Source organism: Cetorhinus maximus, chromosome 3, assembly GCF_964194155.1.
Source record: "Cetorhinus maximus chromosome 3, sCetMax3.hap1.1, whole genome shotgun sequence".
Lineage (NCBI taxonomy): Eukaryota > Metazoa > Chordata > Chondrichthyes > Lamniformes > Cetorhinidae > Cetorhinus > Cetorhinus maximus.
In genome coordinates this window covers 181,944,620-181,963,904 of record NC_135881.1, presented here as the reverse complement: position 1 = coordinate 181,963,904, position 19,285 = coordinate 181,944,620, and the positions used below count along the sequence as shown (strand labels likewise).

Sequence of the window (19,285 nt, the reverse complement as noted above, 5' to 3'; positions counted from 1 at the left end):
CCTGGTATCATAGTGGTAATGTCAGTAGACCAGTAATCCAGGTGCCCAGGCTAATCCCTTGCAGACATGTGTTCAAATCCCATCATGGCAGCTGGTGGATTTTAAATTCAATTAATAGAGCCTAGAATTGAAAACTAGTCTCAGTAATGATGAGCATGAAACCATCATGAATTACTGTGAAAACCCATCTGCTTCACTAAGGCCCTTTAGGGAAAGAAATCTGCCATCCTTACCTGGTCTGGCCTACATGTGACTCCAGATCCAGAGCAATGTGTGGTTGACTTTTAACAGCCCTCTGAAATGACCTGGCAAGCCACTCAGTTCAAGGACAGTTAGGGATGGGAAACAAATATTGGCCTTGCCAACGATGCCTACGCCCTATGAAAGAATAAAAAATTACCCCGGTTTAAAACATTCACGGTTCCCAACATGTAGTTCTAATTTTAAAAAAATAAAAATACAGCTTAAATAGTTTTTTTTAAATCATGAGCAGACTGGTGTATACCTCCAGCATATAAATAATGGCCACCTGGATGAAGTACTCCAGATCAGCAATTATCGATGCCACCATGCCCCAGCAAGAAGTCAAAATCTCCAGCAGAGTATGGAAAGTGAGAAGAACGGATAGATTTAATTTGTCAGAGGGAAATGTAACTTTTCCTGACTAGTACATCGTGTGATTGTGGGCTGTTCTTTCCTCAACCACTGAGAGAACAGGCACTGACAAATTGTTCTTTCATTAACATGGTGCATTAGATTGCGGAATTTTCACACTTCCTTTCCAGTCTCCAGTAATTCTTATATAACTTCACCAAAGCCTAGCATGCAGCCGATGAAACACAGGAGCTGTCAGTACTTGTTCCAATAAACACTCATCCTGTCATTTAATTCAAAAGACCTCCAAACGATGCTGTAAGCAGGCAACAGCCATGGGGCTTCCAGCTATAACACTGAGCAAAGTTAACACCATTGCAAGCAGGGATGGACACAAGATACAACTATAAAACACTGGAAATGTTTATTACTAATGTATACTGAAGCTCATGCATGCTTGTCAGAACCGCCAAGTGATTTTTTTTTAAACTCAGGCACATTCATGTGAGGGAATCAACTGCTGTGAGAACATTAACATTATTCTTCAGATTTACCAGGTTACTGAATGATTTAATGAATTCATCATAATGGGCTTTATTTATTGATGCATTGTAAGGATACTAAATTCTAACCCCATCCAGATTTATTCATGATTAAAAGGGGGTAAAGAAATTGCAGAAGGCGATTGCCTGCAGATTACCTTTTGAATACATTGTAGAGATTGAGCCTGACCACCAATTATTAGAAAAACATTTCAATCCACTGAAAGGAATTGACAGAAACATTTTCATTCAGAGACTTTCATGATGTCAAGACAATCCAAAGGGTACAACAGCCCATGAAGCCTTTTTGAAACAACGTAGGTAATGCAGCAGCCAATTTGTGCACAGCCAGCTCTTACAATCAGCAATGTGATACTGAGCAGATAATTTGCTTGTACGCATGTTGTTTAAGGGATAAATGTTGTCCAGGTCAGTGGGGCGAATAGTTCCATGAGATCTTTTATGAAATCTTATATGACTTCAGGCCTCATCCAAAACACAGCAAGGTAAAAGGAAACGGGGAAGAGAGGAGAAAAAGTGGCAGGGAACTCAAAAGCGTAGGCAATTTAGGCAGTCAGAAGGCATGTGACAAGGTGATTCAGGACTCAACCCACTGGTTCATGGCTGATGAAGCAGTCACAAGGTTGGCCTGAGGTTGATATAAGAAAGGTTACACTCCTGCATCACAGGAAGGCACTGCATCATTCCCACAAGAAAACTAAAGTGTAAAAGGTGATGGCTGATGTGACACCGGCAGCTGCTGGTTGTCACCCAAGTCTGAATGGTCAGAATGAAACACGCAGTACAACTTTGTCACTGCCTCCCTAAATTGGAATCACCCCATACAGACTTTGCCAGATAAATTCAGGCACGTGAGCTGCTGACGATGTTTGTTGGTCAGAGAATATTGGCAAGTGGAAACAGTTTGCCTGTACTCCTTTCCTCCATTACACTTTTTTTCTCTGAGAAACATAAAAATTGTAAAAATTTCTGTCAGAGGCCAAACTTGTGCTACTAAGCCAGATATGACCTCTTTAAAACTAATGATTACAAAAATAATATGAATAGAAATAGGTAATCTGATGGTTCTGTGTTAAGTGTCCTTTGCCTGTCTCAATGATAAGATGGACCTTGCCTGTTTCAGTGATAAAGAAGGACCTTGCCTGTCTCAGTCATAGGAGGGGAGCCTGTAAACGTGGGAAGCATGGAGCGCAGGGTGGCTGAATTAGGCAGGAACCAAAATTTCCATTTCCCGACAGTGGGTTGAGATACAGAGATTAAGTCAGCGGCATGTTTGTGACGTGTTGAGCCTCATGCCATCCCCTGGCAGGTTCCTACATGCAATACATTTGCATTCCATGAATATTCATTCATATAAAACTTTTAAAAATTATATCTTACCTTCAAGGTAAAGTCAGCGGCGCCCGAGAATCTCATGACACACGGTTCACATTCGTTTAAAAGGTGGTGTGCAACAGTCAGATTTGTGCAGTTGTGTCTGAAGTCAGCAGTTTTCCTTGCTTAACTCTATAGCACAAGGGAGGGGAGCAGGAGACTGGCAGCTTGCATGGAGGTTTGGGTCCGACAAGGGTGAAATCAAGGTGTTAGGAGGTCGTGGAGTGGGGTCAGTGCATGCAGGAGTGGAAGAGGGAAGGGCCGAACGTCCTGGGTGTGGTACTTCCATATTTACATCATATTGGTAACTGTTGTGCTACTTATAGTTTCCAAGTAGGTGCCACTCCTGAAAGAGCATGCAGTATATTTAATCTTAAATCTATTCTGAGTTGCAATTCATTTTCACAAAGGATTCTGCTATTCTTTGACACTATTTAATCAACGGTGATCTTCTTTTAAAGAAGATTACACTGATCACTTCCTCACAGTCGAGATAAAACGCTAAGAATAAAAATAAAGTACAAGAGTCCAATGAAATTTCATCCAGTAATGATTCTGTCACCGGTCATCACCATGTTGTGCCATTTTTCTTTCTTATTAAACTGCAGTTGCATTCTGTATGCCATCCCTTTGGCCAATCAATAGAACTATATATTATTGCAGTCTGCCTGCGCTGTAATTACAGATACTGTCACTTACATGTCCTTACCCTCAGAATTCTGCAACTCATCATTCCAACACAATGACGATGTAGCAATCCCTTCTAAGTTTCAATGCACTGCATGCAATTAAACCCTTCACTCCTAGCAGTAACACAGCAATAAACATAGCTGGGTATTATTTCAAAGAAAACACAACTTGGTCAGCTTTATCAACTAAGTAACAGGCAGTTTTCTTCAGCAGCTGTGACAAATATTTGGTAATGCAAATGTATGTTGACATAAGGCAAAAAGAAATGCCTTCATTTATTGGGGACTATCTATTCTACCGTGCTGCGTGAAATGATAGACCCTGTAAAATAGACAATGGCAAATTTGACCAGGTTGATTTTTGGGAAACAAAATGAGTGCAACAGGAAATATGCCTCACAATGCACATTAATCGTGTCTTAAACCCAGATACACCACCCTGAGGTATCTTAAATTTTGGTGTGAAAGAAACAGTTGACAAAATTTTCATGATGTCGTATAGAACCGATTAATCCACTTTTCCGATAAGGCAATACAAAAGTATGCGCGAAATAGAAAATAAAAATGGCATTCATTTACTTCTTTTCGAATAAAGGGCAGACCCTTGAAGTATACAAAATGGAGACTCACATTCAAACACAAATAATAGTGAATCAGAAAATTGGTTTTCAAAAATTTCATCTCAGCTAAATATGCACTTTTTCCAAGGACATGCTGTACTGGAAGAATCTGATAATCTCAGGAGGTTTTATTTGCATTGTTTTAAAACAAAAGTAACAATTTTAGTAAGAAGCATTGCAATATAAATTTGTCCCTGTATGGGTTTCAGCAAAAAGAAATGCCTTCATTTATTGGGGACTATATTGTACTATAGCATTTCCAATGCAAAACTTCAAATTCTAACAAGAATTTTTTTCACACTGACACATTTCAAAACACAGTAAACGATTTCTCCATCACATAAAAGTAATTTATTTAGGGTTACCAACTCTAGTTGAATGCATTCCTGGAGGCCTTCTGTCTCCAACTGTCTCGCCCCCAAGCTCCCATCATTAGTCACCCAAAATGTCCACACCCATGATGCCCTATCTTCCCACTTCAATCGTAAGATCTGATTGAGCAATATTTGACTGAGTCAATCAGCCTTTTTCCCGCATCTCCAATATTTTTTATAACTAATAAAACAGAAGAGTTCAAAGACAGTGAAATTTTTTTTTAAAATGTGCCTATGGTTTTTCTCCTGGTTCCTCAATGCAGTGTCCTGGAGATAATTTTCAAGTCCTGGAGACGACAGGGCAATCCTGGAGGGTTGGCACCCTAACTGAATTCAGTGCCAGTACAATAGATATATTTTAAGGGTTTTTGCAACAGACAGCTTTCTTTTGAGTTTGGGATTCTCATAGTGTTTTTTTCTTCCCTTCCCCTGATGAAAAGCACACACACGAATACACACAGATACAGTTTTGCGCTCAGCATGATACATGTTTAGGAAGGTTTAACATGAGTACCTACCTGTTCTTTGACTGAAGCCAGAATGGCAGAAGTGGTCTCTGGCTCAGAACCATCTCCATTGGAAGCAGTCAGCATGGGGCTCAGCAAGCTATTTTTTTCAGATACAGATGGCTGGTCTGGAACTGGCATAACTCCTGCATATTTTGGAAGAGAGTTGTGTGAGGAAGGGAAAAGAAACAAAAAACATTATGTTAAGATAACAGGCATGTGCCTCCATGGATACATAGAATTTAATAGCACAGAAACAGGACATTTGGCTTGACACGTCTATGCCAGTGTTTATGCTCTCCAGAAACTTCATCCCAGCCAGCTGCAGCCTATCATTAAATCCTCCTATTCCTTTCGCCTTCATGTAATTTATAGTTTCCCCTTACTTCTTGGACTCCCTCACAAGTGGTGTACACCTACCCTGTAAAACTTTCCACAATTTTAAAAGTCTCTATCAGGTCATCTTTCAGCCTTCTGTTTTCCAGAGAGAACAGCCTCTCAGCTTGTGCAGCTTTTCCTGACAGTTTGACCATTTCAGATTTGGTATCATTCTTGTAAATCTTTTTTGCAGCTTCTCCAATGCCTCTATATATCTTTCTTTCTAACACCAACTCGCATCATGGAATTCGAATTTCTACAAATAGGAATCGGGCCAGGCAACGGTATAAATTTCATCACATTTCTACTTCTCTTTAGCTCTGAAGAAGTCATACGGACTCAAAATGTTCACTCTGTTTCTCTCCCCACAGATGCTGTCAGACATGTTGAGTTTTTCCTGCATTTTCTGTTTTTGTTTCAGATTTCCAGCATCCACAGTTTTGCTTTCATCAGCTGGTTTAAGTCTGCATCAAGCTGAAACCTAATGGTTAAAAGATCAAAGCTCCCTAACTCAGCACTTTGTGTCAAAAGATTAGCAATCCATTAAATTTGCATGGCACAGATGAGTTTAATCAGCTCTCAATCAAGATACTAAGCAGATCTGAGGTTGTGTGTTCCAGCTCTGACTGATGCCATATTTACATTTCTTGTTGAATGATCCGGAGCAGGACTGATGTTAATAGGGAAGGCTGGGTGATCCGGAGCAGGACTGATGTTCATAGAGAGCAGGACTGATGTTAATAGGGAAGGCTGGATGATCCGGAGCAGGACTGATGTTACTAGGGAAGGCTGGGTGATCCGGAGCAGGGCTGATGTTCATAGAAAGCAGGACTGATGTTAATAGGGAAGGCTGGATGATCCGGAGCAGGACTGATGTTAATAGGGAAGGCTGGGTGATCCGGAGTGGGACTGATGTTAATAGGGAAGGCTGGGTGATCCGGAGACACACTGATGTTAATAGTGAAGGCTGGGTGATCCGGAGCAGGACTGATGTTAATAGGGAAGGCTGGGTGATCCGGAGTGGGACTGATGTTAATAGGAAGCAGGACTGATGTTAATAGGGAAGGCTGGGTGATCCGGAGCGACACTGATGTTAATAGGGAAGACTGGGTGATCCGGAGCAGGACTGATGTTAATAGGGAAGACTGGGTGATCCGGAGCAGGACTGATGTTAATAGGGAAGACTGGGTGATCCGGAGCAGGACTGATGTTAATAGGGAAGACTGTGTGATCCGGAGCAGGACTGATGTTAATAGGGAAGGCTGGGTGATCCGGAGCAGGACTGATGTTAATAGGGAAGGCTGGGTGATCCAGAGCAGGACTGATGTTAATAGGGAAGGCTGGGTGATCCGGAGCAGGACTGATGTTAATAGGGAGCAGGGCTGATGTTAATAGGGAAGGCTGGGTGATCCGGAGTGGGACTGATGTTAATAGGGAAGGCTGGGTGATCCGGAGTGGGACTGATGTTAATAGGGAAGGCTGGGTGATCCGGAGTGGGACTGATGTTAATAGGGAAGACTGGGTGATCCGGAGTGGGACTGATGTTAATAGGGAAGACTGGGTGATCCGGAGCAGGACTGATGTTAATAGGGAAGGCTGGGTGATCCGGAGCAGGACTGATGTTAATAGGGAAGGCTGGGTGATCTGGAGCGGGACTGATGTTAATAGGGAAGGCTGGGTGATCCGGAGCAGGACTGATGTTAATAGGGAAGGCTGGGTGATCTGGAGCAGGACTGATGTTAATAGGAAGCAGGACTGATGTTAATAGGGAAGGCTGGGTGATCTGGAGCGGGACTAATGTTAATAGGGAAGGCTGGGTGATCCGGAGCGACACTGATGTTAATAGGGAAGGCTGGGTGATCCGGAGCGGGACCGATGTTAATAGTGAAGGCTGCGTGATCCGGAGCAGGACTGATGTTAATAGGGAAGGCTGGGTGATCCGGAGTGGGACTGATGTTAATAGGGAAGGCTGGGTGATCCGGAGCGACACTGATGTTAATAGGGAAGGCTGGGTGATCCGGAGCAGGACTGATGTTAATAGGGAAGGCTGGGTGATCTGGAGCGGGACTAATGTTAATAGGGAAGGCTGGGTGATCCGGAGCGACACTGATGTTAATAGGGAAGGCTGGGTGATCCGGAGCAGGACTGATGTTAATAGTGAAGGCTGCGTGATCCGGAGCAGGACTGATGTTAATAGGGAAGGCTGGGTGATCCGGAGTGGGACTGATGTTAATAGGGAAGGCTGGGTGATCCGGAGCGACACTGATGTTAATAGGGAAGGCTGGGTGATCCGGAGCAGGGCTGATGTTAATAGGGAAGGCTGGGTGATCCGGAGCGGGACTGATGTTAATAGGGAAGGCTGGGTGATCCGGAGCGGGACTGATGTTAATAGGGAAGGCTGGGTGATCCGGAGCAGGACTGATGTTAATAGGGAAGGCTGGGCGATCCGGAGCGGAACTGATGTTAATAGGGAAGACTGGGTGATCCGGAGCAGGACTGATGTTAATAGGGAAGGCTGGGTGATCCAGAGCGGGACTGATGTTAATAGTGAAGGCTGGGTGATCCGGAGCAGGACTGATGTTAATAGGGAAGGCTGGGTGATCCGGAGCAGGACTGATGTTAATAGGGAAGGCTGGGTGATCTGGAGCGGGACTGATGTTAATAGGGAAGGCTGGGTGATCCGGAGCAGGACTGATGTTAATAGGGAAGGCTGGGTGATCTGGAGCAGGACTGATGTTAATAGGAAGCAGGACTGATGTTAATAGGGAAGGCTGGGTGATCCGGAGTGGGACTGATGTTAATAGGGAAGGCTGGGTGATCTGGAGCGGGACTGATGTTAATAGGGAAGGCTGGGTGATCCGGAGCAGGACTGATGTTACTAGGGAAGGCTGGGTGATCTGGAGCGGGACTGATGTTAATAGGGAAGGCTGGGTGATCCGGAGCGACACTGATGTTAATAGGGAAGGCTGGGTGATCCGGAGCAGGACTGATGTTAATAGTGAAGGCTGCGTGATCCGGAGCAGGAATGATGTTAATAGGGAAGGCTGGGTGATCCGGAGTGGGACTGATGTTAATAGGGAAGGCTGGGTGATCCGGAGCGACACTGATGTTAATAGGGAAGGCTGGGTGATCCGGAGCAGGGCTGATGTTAATAGGGAAGGCTGGGTGATCCGGAGCGGGACTGACGTTAATAGGGAAGGCTGGGTGATCCGGAGCGGGACTGATGTTAATAGGGAAGGCTGGGTGATCCGGAGCAGGACTGATGTTAATAGGGAAGGCTGGGTGATCCGGAGCGGAACTGATGTTAATAGGGAAGACTGGGTGATCCGCAGCAGGACTGATGTTAATAGGGAAGGCTGGGTGATCCGGAGCAGGACTGATGTTAATAGTGAAGGCTGGGTGATCCGGAGCAGGACTGATGTTAACTGGGAAGGCTGGGTGATCCGGAGTGGGACTGATGTTAATAGGGAAGGCTGGGTGATCCAGAGTGGGACTGATGTTAATAGGGAAGGCTGGGTGATCCGGAGCGGGACTGATGTTAATAGGAAGCAGGACTGATGTTAATAGGGAAGGCTGGGTGATCCGGAGCAGGACTGATGTGAATAGGGAAGGCTGGGTGATCCGGAGCGGAACTGATGTTAATAGGGAAGACTGGGTGATCCGGAGCAGGACTGATGTTAATAGGGAAGGCTGGGTGATCCGGAGAGGGACTGATGTTAATAGTGAAGGCTGGGTGATCCGGAGTGGGACTGATGTTAATAGGGAAGGCCGGGTGATCCAGAGTGGGACTGATGTTAATAGGGAAGGCTGGGTAATCCGGAGCGGGACTGATGTTAATAGGAAGCAGGACTGATGTTAATAGGGAAGGCTGGATGATCCGGAGCAGGGCTGATGTTCATAGAGAGCAGGACTGATGTTAATAGGGAAGGCTGGGTGATCCGGAGCGGGACTGATGTTAATAGGGAAGGCTGGGTGATCCGGAGCAGGACTGATGTTAATAGGGAAGGCTGGGTGATCTGGAGCGGGACTGATGTTAATAGGGAAGGCTGGGTGATCTGGAGCAGGACTGATATTAATAGGGAAGGCTGGGTTGAGACACTTGGGCCAACATTTTCATGCGCGGGTTGTGTGCAAAGAGTCGGGAGAATTCCCGCTCCACAACACCAACTTCCAAAAATATCTGACCAAACAACAGACTTTCATTCCGGGGTAGCGTGGTTCCCTGGGAATCGGGCCAGTCAACTCTGGAATGAATGTGGAGGATGCCAGGTGCAGAGGTGGGCTAGGCAGAAGGCCCGCTTCAGTGCTCAAGCACTGTTTTGGAGTCTAATAAAAAACAGAAAAACATAAAACTGCCCTTCAGCCCTCACCCCTCATATCCCCTCGTCCCTCCACACAATCCCCATGACCCACCTATGCCAAGCAATGCAACTTCATGCCCTCTGCCCAGCCCCCATGACCCCTCATACACTCCATGCAAACCTATGTCCCTCTCCTCACCCACAAGGCTCCTTACAGTCCATATGCCAATCTATGTCCCTCTGTCCAACCCATAGCCCTTTATTGCCCCTATCTCAACTCATGCTCCTCTGCCCACCCCATGGCCCTTTATACCATCCATGCCAACCTAAGCCCTTTCACCCACCCCCATGGCTCCTTATAACACCTATTTCAACTTAGTGTCAATGCATGCCAACCTATAGCTCCTGCCAATCACCCTTTGCCCTTACACCTACCATGCCAACTCACCCAGTATCCACCATGGGCAGACCTCAGGACCCATGCTGAGATTAAATAAAATAAAGTTCCAAGAGTCAACTGCAGTCTTTATTTAAAAAAAAAACACTCATTTATAAAAGACCATTTACTGCATTTACATTCCTTCAACTGAATTATCCCTTACAACAACAAACATTTCATTTAATTGCATGATCCCATATAAAAGACTTACAAGAGTCCATAACCACTTGGAACTGTCAATCAAACTGTGAACTGGCAGGCACCCTACTGTGATAATGGATGGTTGTGAAATCAGTTATGCAGCACTAATCCAGTAATGACAACCCAAAGGTTTATGCTAACAGACAGAATGAAATAGCACACACTGATCTTTTTAAACTCTAGACTGTTTTTTCAAAGATTTAAAGGACAGGAATTTTAATTGCTATGACAGCTTGATAGCTGGCTTTGACAGTTCTTTTTGACACTTTTAAAGTTGTTTTTGACAGCTCCAATGAGCTTCACCATTCCCATGCGTTTATGCACTTTTTACACACAATCATGCCTATTTTTAGCAATCCTACAGGGCACCTCACCTCTCCCAAAGGGTGCCTAACCTTTCCCAAAGGGCACCTGACTTCCCCTAAAGATGCTTGGGACCATATCCACAGGGTACCTTATCTCTCCAAAAGAATACCCAAATGAATGGCTATCCAAACAAATGCACAAAGTTCAGGCCTGGACCTACCACGTCCAATCTCCACAAGTCAGGTTTCAGACACCTCTCATACCAAAATCACACAATTGGAGACAGCTTATGATTTCTATTGGCAGCTGCCTCTGTGAACTGCGCATATGCAAATTCCGACCTCCGCAAAAATGGTAGGTATGGTTTATAGGGGCGGGACTTCCAGATTCGAGCCTCTTCCATCATTTTTGCTATGATGGATACCTTGAATAGACTCCACTGTAAAGTATACTTACATTTTTGGCCAGTGATACAAAAAAAATAGGCAATGGTCCTCTTAACATGATAGTTAGCATGTTGGTTCTTTGCTTTTTCTTTCAATGTTGAAAACTAATAATACAGCACTTTTACATGTAGCCAATTGTTTGGACAACAAATTCTGATTTTTGTCCACGCTGAACCCATACATATTACCAGAGGTAAAATCTGACAGTTCCTCTAGTGACTAGTTTCTAAGACTAACCATGTGAAGTACAAGCAGGTATATGTTAGTCAATAAAATGTGAACGGTTGATTTACAATTTAAGGGCAAATCCCCAATCCTATCACCATTCCTATCACTGATAGGAATGGGACTGAAGCTATCCCTACCAGAAAATTTTGACATCCTTCTATCTTTAATAGCGTTCATATGTGTTCATTTATGATTATCCTCATTCAAAAGTGATTATTTACTTATCATTTGACATCAAATAGTGATCAAATGATATAATTGGCAATCAACTGACATGAAATGAAATCATATAAAGCTCAAACAACATCACTTGCGATCATCTGGAATCATCTAAATGCTCAGAAGGCATTCAGCAACATCGAAAGCAATCAAGGAGCTTATTTGTGAGGAAAAACTCAAGTTCTAGCAATCATGGCAAAATTGGCTCAGTTTCAGACATCAGACTTTTCTAACTCACAGTATAGGCAGCCAGTGTGTAGATTGTTTAACATAGGGTCAATGCACAAATCACTATAATGAATACTATAGTCGGGGTGCGAGGGTCTAGAGGAACAGTGCATTAAACAAATTTGGGCAAATTTCCCAAACACAATTTCAGATGGTCCCTTAACGTCCACATGGAGTCATTCATGATCCACTATACATCTTACCATTATCAACTGACTTTCATCCCCAGTCTCCACCCTCTCCATTCCTGCGCCACCTCACCTCGCTCCTGCCCCCTCCCTACCAAACCTTTATTTCATATTGTCTCTTCTCCTGATTGGACGTGTTCTCTTAATGAAAATCCATTTGAGGGACATGTTCATTCTCTCATTTTTATTTTTTTTTGTGCTGATAATTGCAAGAATTACATAAGTGACAATTTCAATGGAGATTTGCATGTGTTGAAATGTACGCCTGGTCTTAATTAACGTGAGAATAAATTCAGTATTTAGGTGGACTGATACATTTGCAATATTCCATATCACCAAAACAATAAAGGGATTATTTTATGATCTCAATCAGCAACTTTATTGTTTGTATAATTGATTATCAATAATTAATATTGGATTTATACTTGCACCCACCAGGCCCTTTGCAAATTTCTCAAGGCTGTACAGCCTGGCCAAACAGAGACATCAACATCCCACTCCCACCACCACAACCCCTCCCCCAATCCCCAGATTGCAGCACCTTCTCGCACCAACCCCTCCCACTCTTCCCCCTCCTCAGCATTTTTCTACTGCCAGTGAGGTGTTCGGGGGGTGGGGGCAGAACTGGAAGTGACGGAGGAAGGTTGGGGTGCAGTGATCATGGTGCTCACAGCTGGTGCGGGAGATCCAGCAACAGGAGGCAGAGAAAACAGGAAAAGTATTGGTTCTAGGGGGAGTCAGGGGTGGTGCAATTTGACTCCATGGGAGCGCAAGGCCACCAATAGGATCGGGAGTGGAGGTAGGGTGGAAATGCAGGGCCACCATCAAGATTGAAACCCGGACGGTTGAGGGGGGTTTGCGAGTGGTGGGTGGGTGTGGAGAGAGGGTGGGAGTGTGAGGCCATCATCGGGATCGGGGGCAGGGTAAAGGGCCACCAGTGAGATCGGGAATGGTGAGGAAGGGGGCAGTGAGGGATTTAAGATTATTATTATGAGATGCTCCTTGCTTTATGCTATTATCTCAACATGGCAGTCTCTTCATCTGCTGCAAGTGTTTTATTCCAGCATTATGTTATTTTACATTAGCCTTTCTTAGTACTATTCTGGGCTTATCCGAGAGATGGGTTTTCTTCTATTTAACTGTGGTGTAAACGAAGGGGTAAACAAATGTTTCTACCCATTTGAAGTCTAATAATTCCACCCATTTGAAATGGCCTCGAAGCATCTGCATTTTATAAAAAGTGCTATAATCACATGAATCCTCATCATAAAGAATTTCTAGGCTTTTTTCTCTTCCACCATTAAGTTTCAGACCTTTTTGTCTTTAGCAGGTTCTTATCACACTCGTCCATTATTATTAAGCTCTCATCATCCATTATGTTTCTCATCTGGATATCAGTGACTTCATTGCTTCTGCCAAACATTCAACGGCCCCAGCCACAGAAAGCTTGTATTTGGTGTTCCGGATCATGGAACAGCTGACCAGCATTGAGCCATTGACTGCTGTGGCTGGTTAGAATGGTCGGAAGGTAGGTGTAACATGCCAAGTGAAATGTAAGGGGTGAGGGAAATTCTTGGGAAAAATTCTGAAAATCAGCAGTAAGATTTGTTGTTTGTTTTTCCCATCATAACACGTAGGAGGCTGCACTGATATCCTCATAATCACTTTCAATGGCTAATGATCGCATTTGACGCCGAGTGATCGCTTCTATCCAGTGACCACTTCAAAAATACTTTTGACTGCTAATAATTGCCTCTGAATGCTAATGATCGCTTCTACAAATTTAACAAGCTGCGATGGTTTTTGAACTCTTTTGAGGACTTTGAATACTCCTGAAGCAGGAGCGTTCAAAAGGAATCATGATGTGAAAAGGTGGCTAATTGGGTGGTTTTGATGACAAATGATCATTGTTTCTGCGATCAAAACTCATTCCAAATTACATCTTTTGATGTCCAATGATGTCGTGATGGTTTTGAGCGCAACTGAATGCAAAATCAATGTCAAAATTTTCCGGTAAGATATTCACCCAAGTGATATCTCTAGATAGTGCATTCTATAAGAAATTGACTGCTCCCTGTCATCTGAAACGATGGAACATTGAGGTATCAATTAGAAGTCTACAGGTAAAGCTAGGAGTACAAGGTAATTCAGGTTAATAAAAGCTTTGCTCGTAATAACCAAATCCTAAAGCTGTTACCTTCTTCATAAGTCATTTTGATTTTCTCGCATCATAATGACAACTGTCAAAGAGGAGCAACATGTTCATATGACAAGCACTTAAAATCTGATTATGCCACAAAATTAAATAATTCTACCTTTCACAAAAGCACATCAAATAACATAGGCTTTTGGGGAGCGAGCAATTTAAGGTGTTTTTAGAGAAAAGCTTTATTTTCTCTGATTAACTTCACAGGAGGACAGAAAAGTATACCAAGTCTTAAGGACAACTAGGGATGGGCAATAAAAGCTGGTTCTATCTCCGAGGCTCACAAACTGAGAATGAATGAACAAAACTAAGAAGAGAAAAGATGCTCAAGGTATTTAATTTGAATATTGCAGGATGTCTCAGGGAGGATGAAATTCTGCACAGTGCTATGTTCGGTACTTTGGTTGACATATGCATGCAGCATTCCCATATGTGCCATTTAACGGAACATGCGGACTAACAGGTTGATCTCACACAACAATCCACGATAAGCTGTTTTCAATGTGTTGATGGCAGTCCAATCGTTTAGCACCTGTCACACTGGGAGAACTCAGAGGTCAAAGCTGGAGATTTCCAACAGCAGTAACTCAGAGAGGGCTTCCCGCTAATTCAAAGGTCTGCTTTTGCTGGGCATCAAAAATGGTCAGCAGCAGAAAGGCCCCATTCAACCTTCCTGGTGCAGGATTTCATGCAACACATCATTATCCCTCTGCTAAAATACTCTTGTTCACTGCTGCAGTAACAACTCAGCAGATTATTAATGCCAATGAACAACTCCACATAAACTAAGCTTCAACAAAAGCTGTTTTTTGTGCATTTATTCAATCTCATTACAACGAATGTAAGGTTGATCTGACCTGTCTCCTGATTTAAGTTCTTTGGTGTTTCCTTTAGTATTGCACTACCGACTCTCCACTGATACTTTCAAAGCATGATTACAATCATTTTAAATGATGGGAAGCTTTGTGAGACATAGTTCTTCAAAAATGTCTACTTTGTTCAATGGGGTTGGGGTTTGTTTAAAATAATTCAGTTTGCTTTATAATCGATACAATTTTTCAGTTGTGAAATTACCTCGCAAGCTTATACTTCAAAAGCATGGGGTTGAGTTACATGACTAAAATCCAATAAAGAACAGTTCGGGCTCACCATCCAACCCCAGGATTAGTTTATAGCCTTCAATTCACTCTCCTGTATTGGTGTTTTTTTGAAATAATTTTACTGAGAATGCAGAGATTTAGAATACAAACAGCAATGATTGGGAACCAGAACTGAACTTGCTGAGGGAAGAATTTCAGCCCAGGCAGCTTTGGTTATCACTCAAACCCTGAGATTAGGTGACAGGTTTATTACCAGAATCCATAATCTACTTTTTTTAGTAATTGATTTATTACCTCAAGTTACATTGGTGTCTGTCACTGAGCAACGCATAGGGCCTGTGAACCCAGTCACTTGGAACAGATTTTCCAAGTGACTGTCTACACTGACACTGTGGGGTAGAAATTAATCTTTGGGCGGTAGCAAAAGCAGGAGGTATCAAATTGGTTGCTGGTTATACATCCCGCGCTATATTCAGTTCCTTTGACTTAATTTGAGCTGAGTATCAGACAGAGCTTATAACAATGGTTAGTATGACATGATGCCCCTCACTTTGCACTACTGCCCAAGATGAATTTCTACCCCTTGGTGTTTGTGTGGACAGCCACTGGGAAAATCCATAAGGCAGGTAGATCTTTATTAGAAAGGGCCATTGGAAGCATGCTTTACTGATTGGAATTGCCTGTCCGGTAGCCCCTGCTTGAAGTATCACCGGAAGAAACTTGGTTTGTTTTATTCATTCATGGGATGTGGGCCCTGCTGGCTTGCCCAGCATTTATTTCTCATCCCTAATTGCCCTTGAGAAGGTGGTGATGAGCTGCCTTTTTGAACCGCTGCACTAGGTACACCCACAGTGCTGTTAAGAAGGGAGTTCCAGGATTTTGACAGTGACAGTGAAAGGGCAGCAATATCAGGTCAGGATGGTGAGTGGCTTGGAGGGGAACTTCCAGGTGGTGGTACTCCCATGCATCTGCTGCCCTGCCTTAAAAGATTTGATGCTGAAACTTACCCAGTGCTAAACATTCAAACACAGAAAGGCCAAATGCTGATTTGACAAAGACACTGGAAGTTTAAGGAAAGCAAACACTATACTGGAAGATCAAGCGTGGGTGAGGAAAACAATTGCTTCAGTTGCGACTGCCATGCTCAACACAAAGCAATTCCATTAGGGACATCCTGCTTCAAGTACATCAGCATTGCAGATTGCATAAAAGAGATAGGCCAAAGAATTTGGCTCCGTGGCACCACTCATTGGGGTTCTATGGTACTCAGGTGATGAAAAAAATAGGGGGAGGCCTGCTCCCGGTAACTTCTGCCATGGCCCATGGCGATCACAATGTTTTCAAGGGTTATAGCCCAGGAATCCCATGTATGCACCGGGAGCATGCAGGTTGGGCAGATGTTAACATCATTCATTGTCAAAACTGATTTGGCACTGAGCCTGTCATTTTGGACCCTAGCAGTCCTGTTGCTGCCCCCCCTTAAACATGCACAGCTGAATCCCCAGCCAATGATCTTTAAAACATCACCATTCAACATTCTGGTGAGGTGCTTTTGACTATATTTCGCTGCTGCAGAGTTATTGGAAATACTGTGTTGCTGGCGGAGTTGACAGAAGTTCTTTCAGTCAAAAGGGAGTGGTGCTGAATCTTTGGAAGGAGTGGTGTATTTTGACAGGTCTCTGAGTGGAACACTTGCTCCCATTCACAGAGGCCCTAATTGCAGTTCCTCTTGGGCTGCAGCATGGCAGGGAGATGGAGCATATGCGGAGGGTGAGAACTTCTCTTACCTGAACCTCTGCCTGGAGCAGCATCTGAGTCACAGAACTATGCCACCTCCTCAAACAGCACAAACAGTCGCAGAACAGGGCAAGGACGGTTGCTATGAGTGGCAGTCAAGGTCACTGTGACCCCCAATTTCTATGCCAGCCGATCCTTTCAGACTTGAGCAGGCGACACTGACAACATATCTCAGCTTGCTGTCCATCGCTGCCTCTGAGGGATCACAGGAGAGGAGATTTCAATGCCTTTCCTCTAAACAGAGAGGAGCACAAGGAGTGGATACGTTACTTTGGCAAGTATTACAGGCTTTCCTATGGTGCAGGGAGCAACTGACTACATGCGTGTGGCCTGCCAGGTGCAATGTGAAAATGTTACACAAGTGCAAAAGGTTCCAGTTCCCCAGGGCGGGAGGAGGAGGCCCCCCCCACATGACCAAATATGCCTGGGAGGAGGTGGCAGAGGTGGTGAGCTCCCACGACATGGTGCAACGCATCTGGATCCAGTGTCGCAAGTGCTTCAACAACTTGTTGCGCTCAGGAAGGGTGAGGACAATGCTGGCATTGGTCACTTAACCCAGCAGATAGGCTTTCCCCCCTACCGCCACACCACCCCGCCAAGTCTGAGTGTAGTGACTGCATTGAATCATTGATGGCATGTGTCCTTCACTGGGTGGGCCAGCAGATATTGCCCAGGCCGAGGTCAGCCTGAGAGGGTGGTGAAGAGATGGATTCTGCACCCGCAGGATGTGGTACACTGAGACCCACATTACTGTTCTGGGGGCAACCTGAAGGAGCTGCACCTAGGCGCAGTGCAGGAACTCCAGGGCATGTCAAAGTCAGGGTGATGACATGCTGGGAGGGGAGCTTCAAGGTGGCGTGGCACCAATTGATCTGCTGTCCTCTGAGCTCCACGTGCTTGCGCCTCCTTGCTGTGGAAGGTTATACCATGTGGTGCTGGATGTGATGTAGGCAGCATTTGGCCTAGGATGAGGGGGGGGCAGGGGTAAGGTGGGGGAACAGGCCTAGCATCTTTGTGTGAGTGCTCGGCAGCAGCAGGGTGAGGAGGGACTGGAGCCCTGATATGTCCCACTCTGGTTGGGGTGGGCTGTCCACGAAAAGACTCCGTGTACAATTTGCACTAATCAATGCTCTTCTCTCCTTTTCAGGAGAAGAATGCTCATAATGCTGTTGAGCGGGTGAGGACTGGCGGCAGCCAGGCGCAGCTAGCGATTCTCAGCCGGTTTGAGCAGGAGGCCCTGGATTTGGAGAGGCGCCATACGCCCAGGTCCACTGGTGTCGGTGAGGCTGGGGTGCCACGGCCAGGTATTTATGCCCAACAGTGAGGTCACCATTGTTCTTCCAACAGCCATGGCACTGCTGAATGTTCAGTGATTGCAGTTTACAACATGGCTTGACCATTGCTTATGGAAGGATGAGCGCATAATGATCCGAGGAACAGGGTTGCACATTGTCATTGTCTCCACATTAACTGATCCATCCTTGTTCTTCCTTTCAGCACCATTAGAGCAGGGCTGGGAGGAGGAGCAGCAGAGGCCCCCTCTCACACCTGAGGGGTCTGAAGTCTCACCAGCGTCACACCATCTCGGCCAGTCAGGCACCAGCGGAGATACTAGCACCTCGGTGGGAATTTGAACATCGGCTAGTGTCCTGGGGCACAGCGGTGAGGGGACTTCACAGTCGCTGGAGGAGCTGGCAGAGACAGAGAGTGCCCATGGCGCCAGCAGTTGGAGGACTGCAGGGGACCAGGCACATGCTCAGTCAGTATCTGATGATGTGCCTCTGGAGTCGTCCACGACACAGCAGGGGCAGGAAATGTGGCCGGGTGTGCGGGAGCATCTGGGGGAGATACATGAGGCTACGTTTGGTTTGGTCTCCGTGGTGGAGGAGTCTATGCGGACGATCACCGAAGCAATGAGCCACATGTCCGAGTGCCATGCGTACTCCATGGAGACAGTGGCGACTCTCGTGGAGAGGGTCCTCCAGGAGACCCATCAGGGCTTCCTGGGGATGCGCTCTGACCAGCAAGCCCTCACATCGGCATTGACCTCAGTTGGTCATTGCCAGCGTGGGAGATGGCCTGGGCACCAAGTTTCCCAGCTCGGCGCCCATCCATCCACGGTGCGCAGGGAGGTCCGAAGTCGGCGCAGCAGCCGCTTGTCATCTCTGCGGCATCCTCCCAGGGAGCTCCGGATGAGGGCAGCTGCTCCTCCACCCCTCTGCCAGTCACTGTGGCATCCGGTGAAGCTGCGACAACTGGGGAGATGCTAGCTGTCGAACTGGCCGCTCCCTCCCAGGCAGAGCCAGCACAGGCTCCATGGGCCAGAGGACGACCCCCAAGATCATCGAGGCCAACAGGACAGCAGAGTCAGCAGGCTGTCTCAGATGCCACTCCCAGCGAGGGGTCAACACCAAGATACAGCGCCCGGAAACGTAAACATAAGGCACTTTAGGCACACCACGGGTTTATCACTGGTGTTTTTAAGTTGGCCCGAGATGAGGTCTTTATGATTTGCTTTGATTTTGAAC

General features: G+C 45.4%; 1 protein-coding gene across 6 annotated transcripts in view; it reads right to left on the bottom strand.

Moving 5' to 3' along the window:
* LOC144679077 (catenin delta-2-like) overlaps nucleotides 1-19,285 on the bottom strand; it is a 1,449,546-nt gene that overhangs the window by 911,879 nt on the left and 518,382 nt on the right. For all 6 annotated transcript variants that reach the window (XM_078539356.1, XM_078539360.1, XM_078539354.1 and 3 more), the window contains exon 3: nucleotides 4,733-4,866. In XM_078539356.1, coding sequence (XP_078395482.1) covers nucleotides 4,733-4,866 — 134 coding nt within the window. The remainder of the gene's footprint in view (nucleotides 1-4,732; nucleotides 4,867-19,285) is intronic.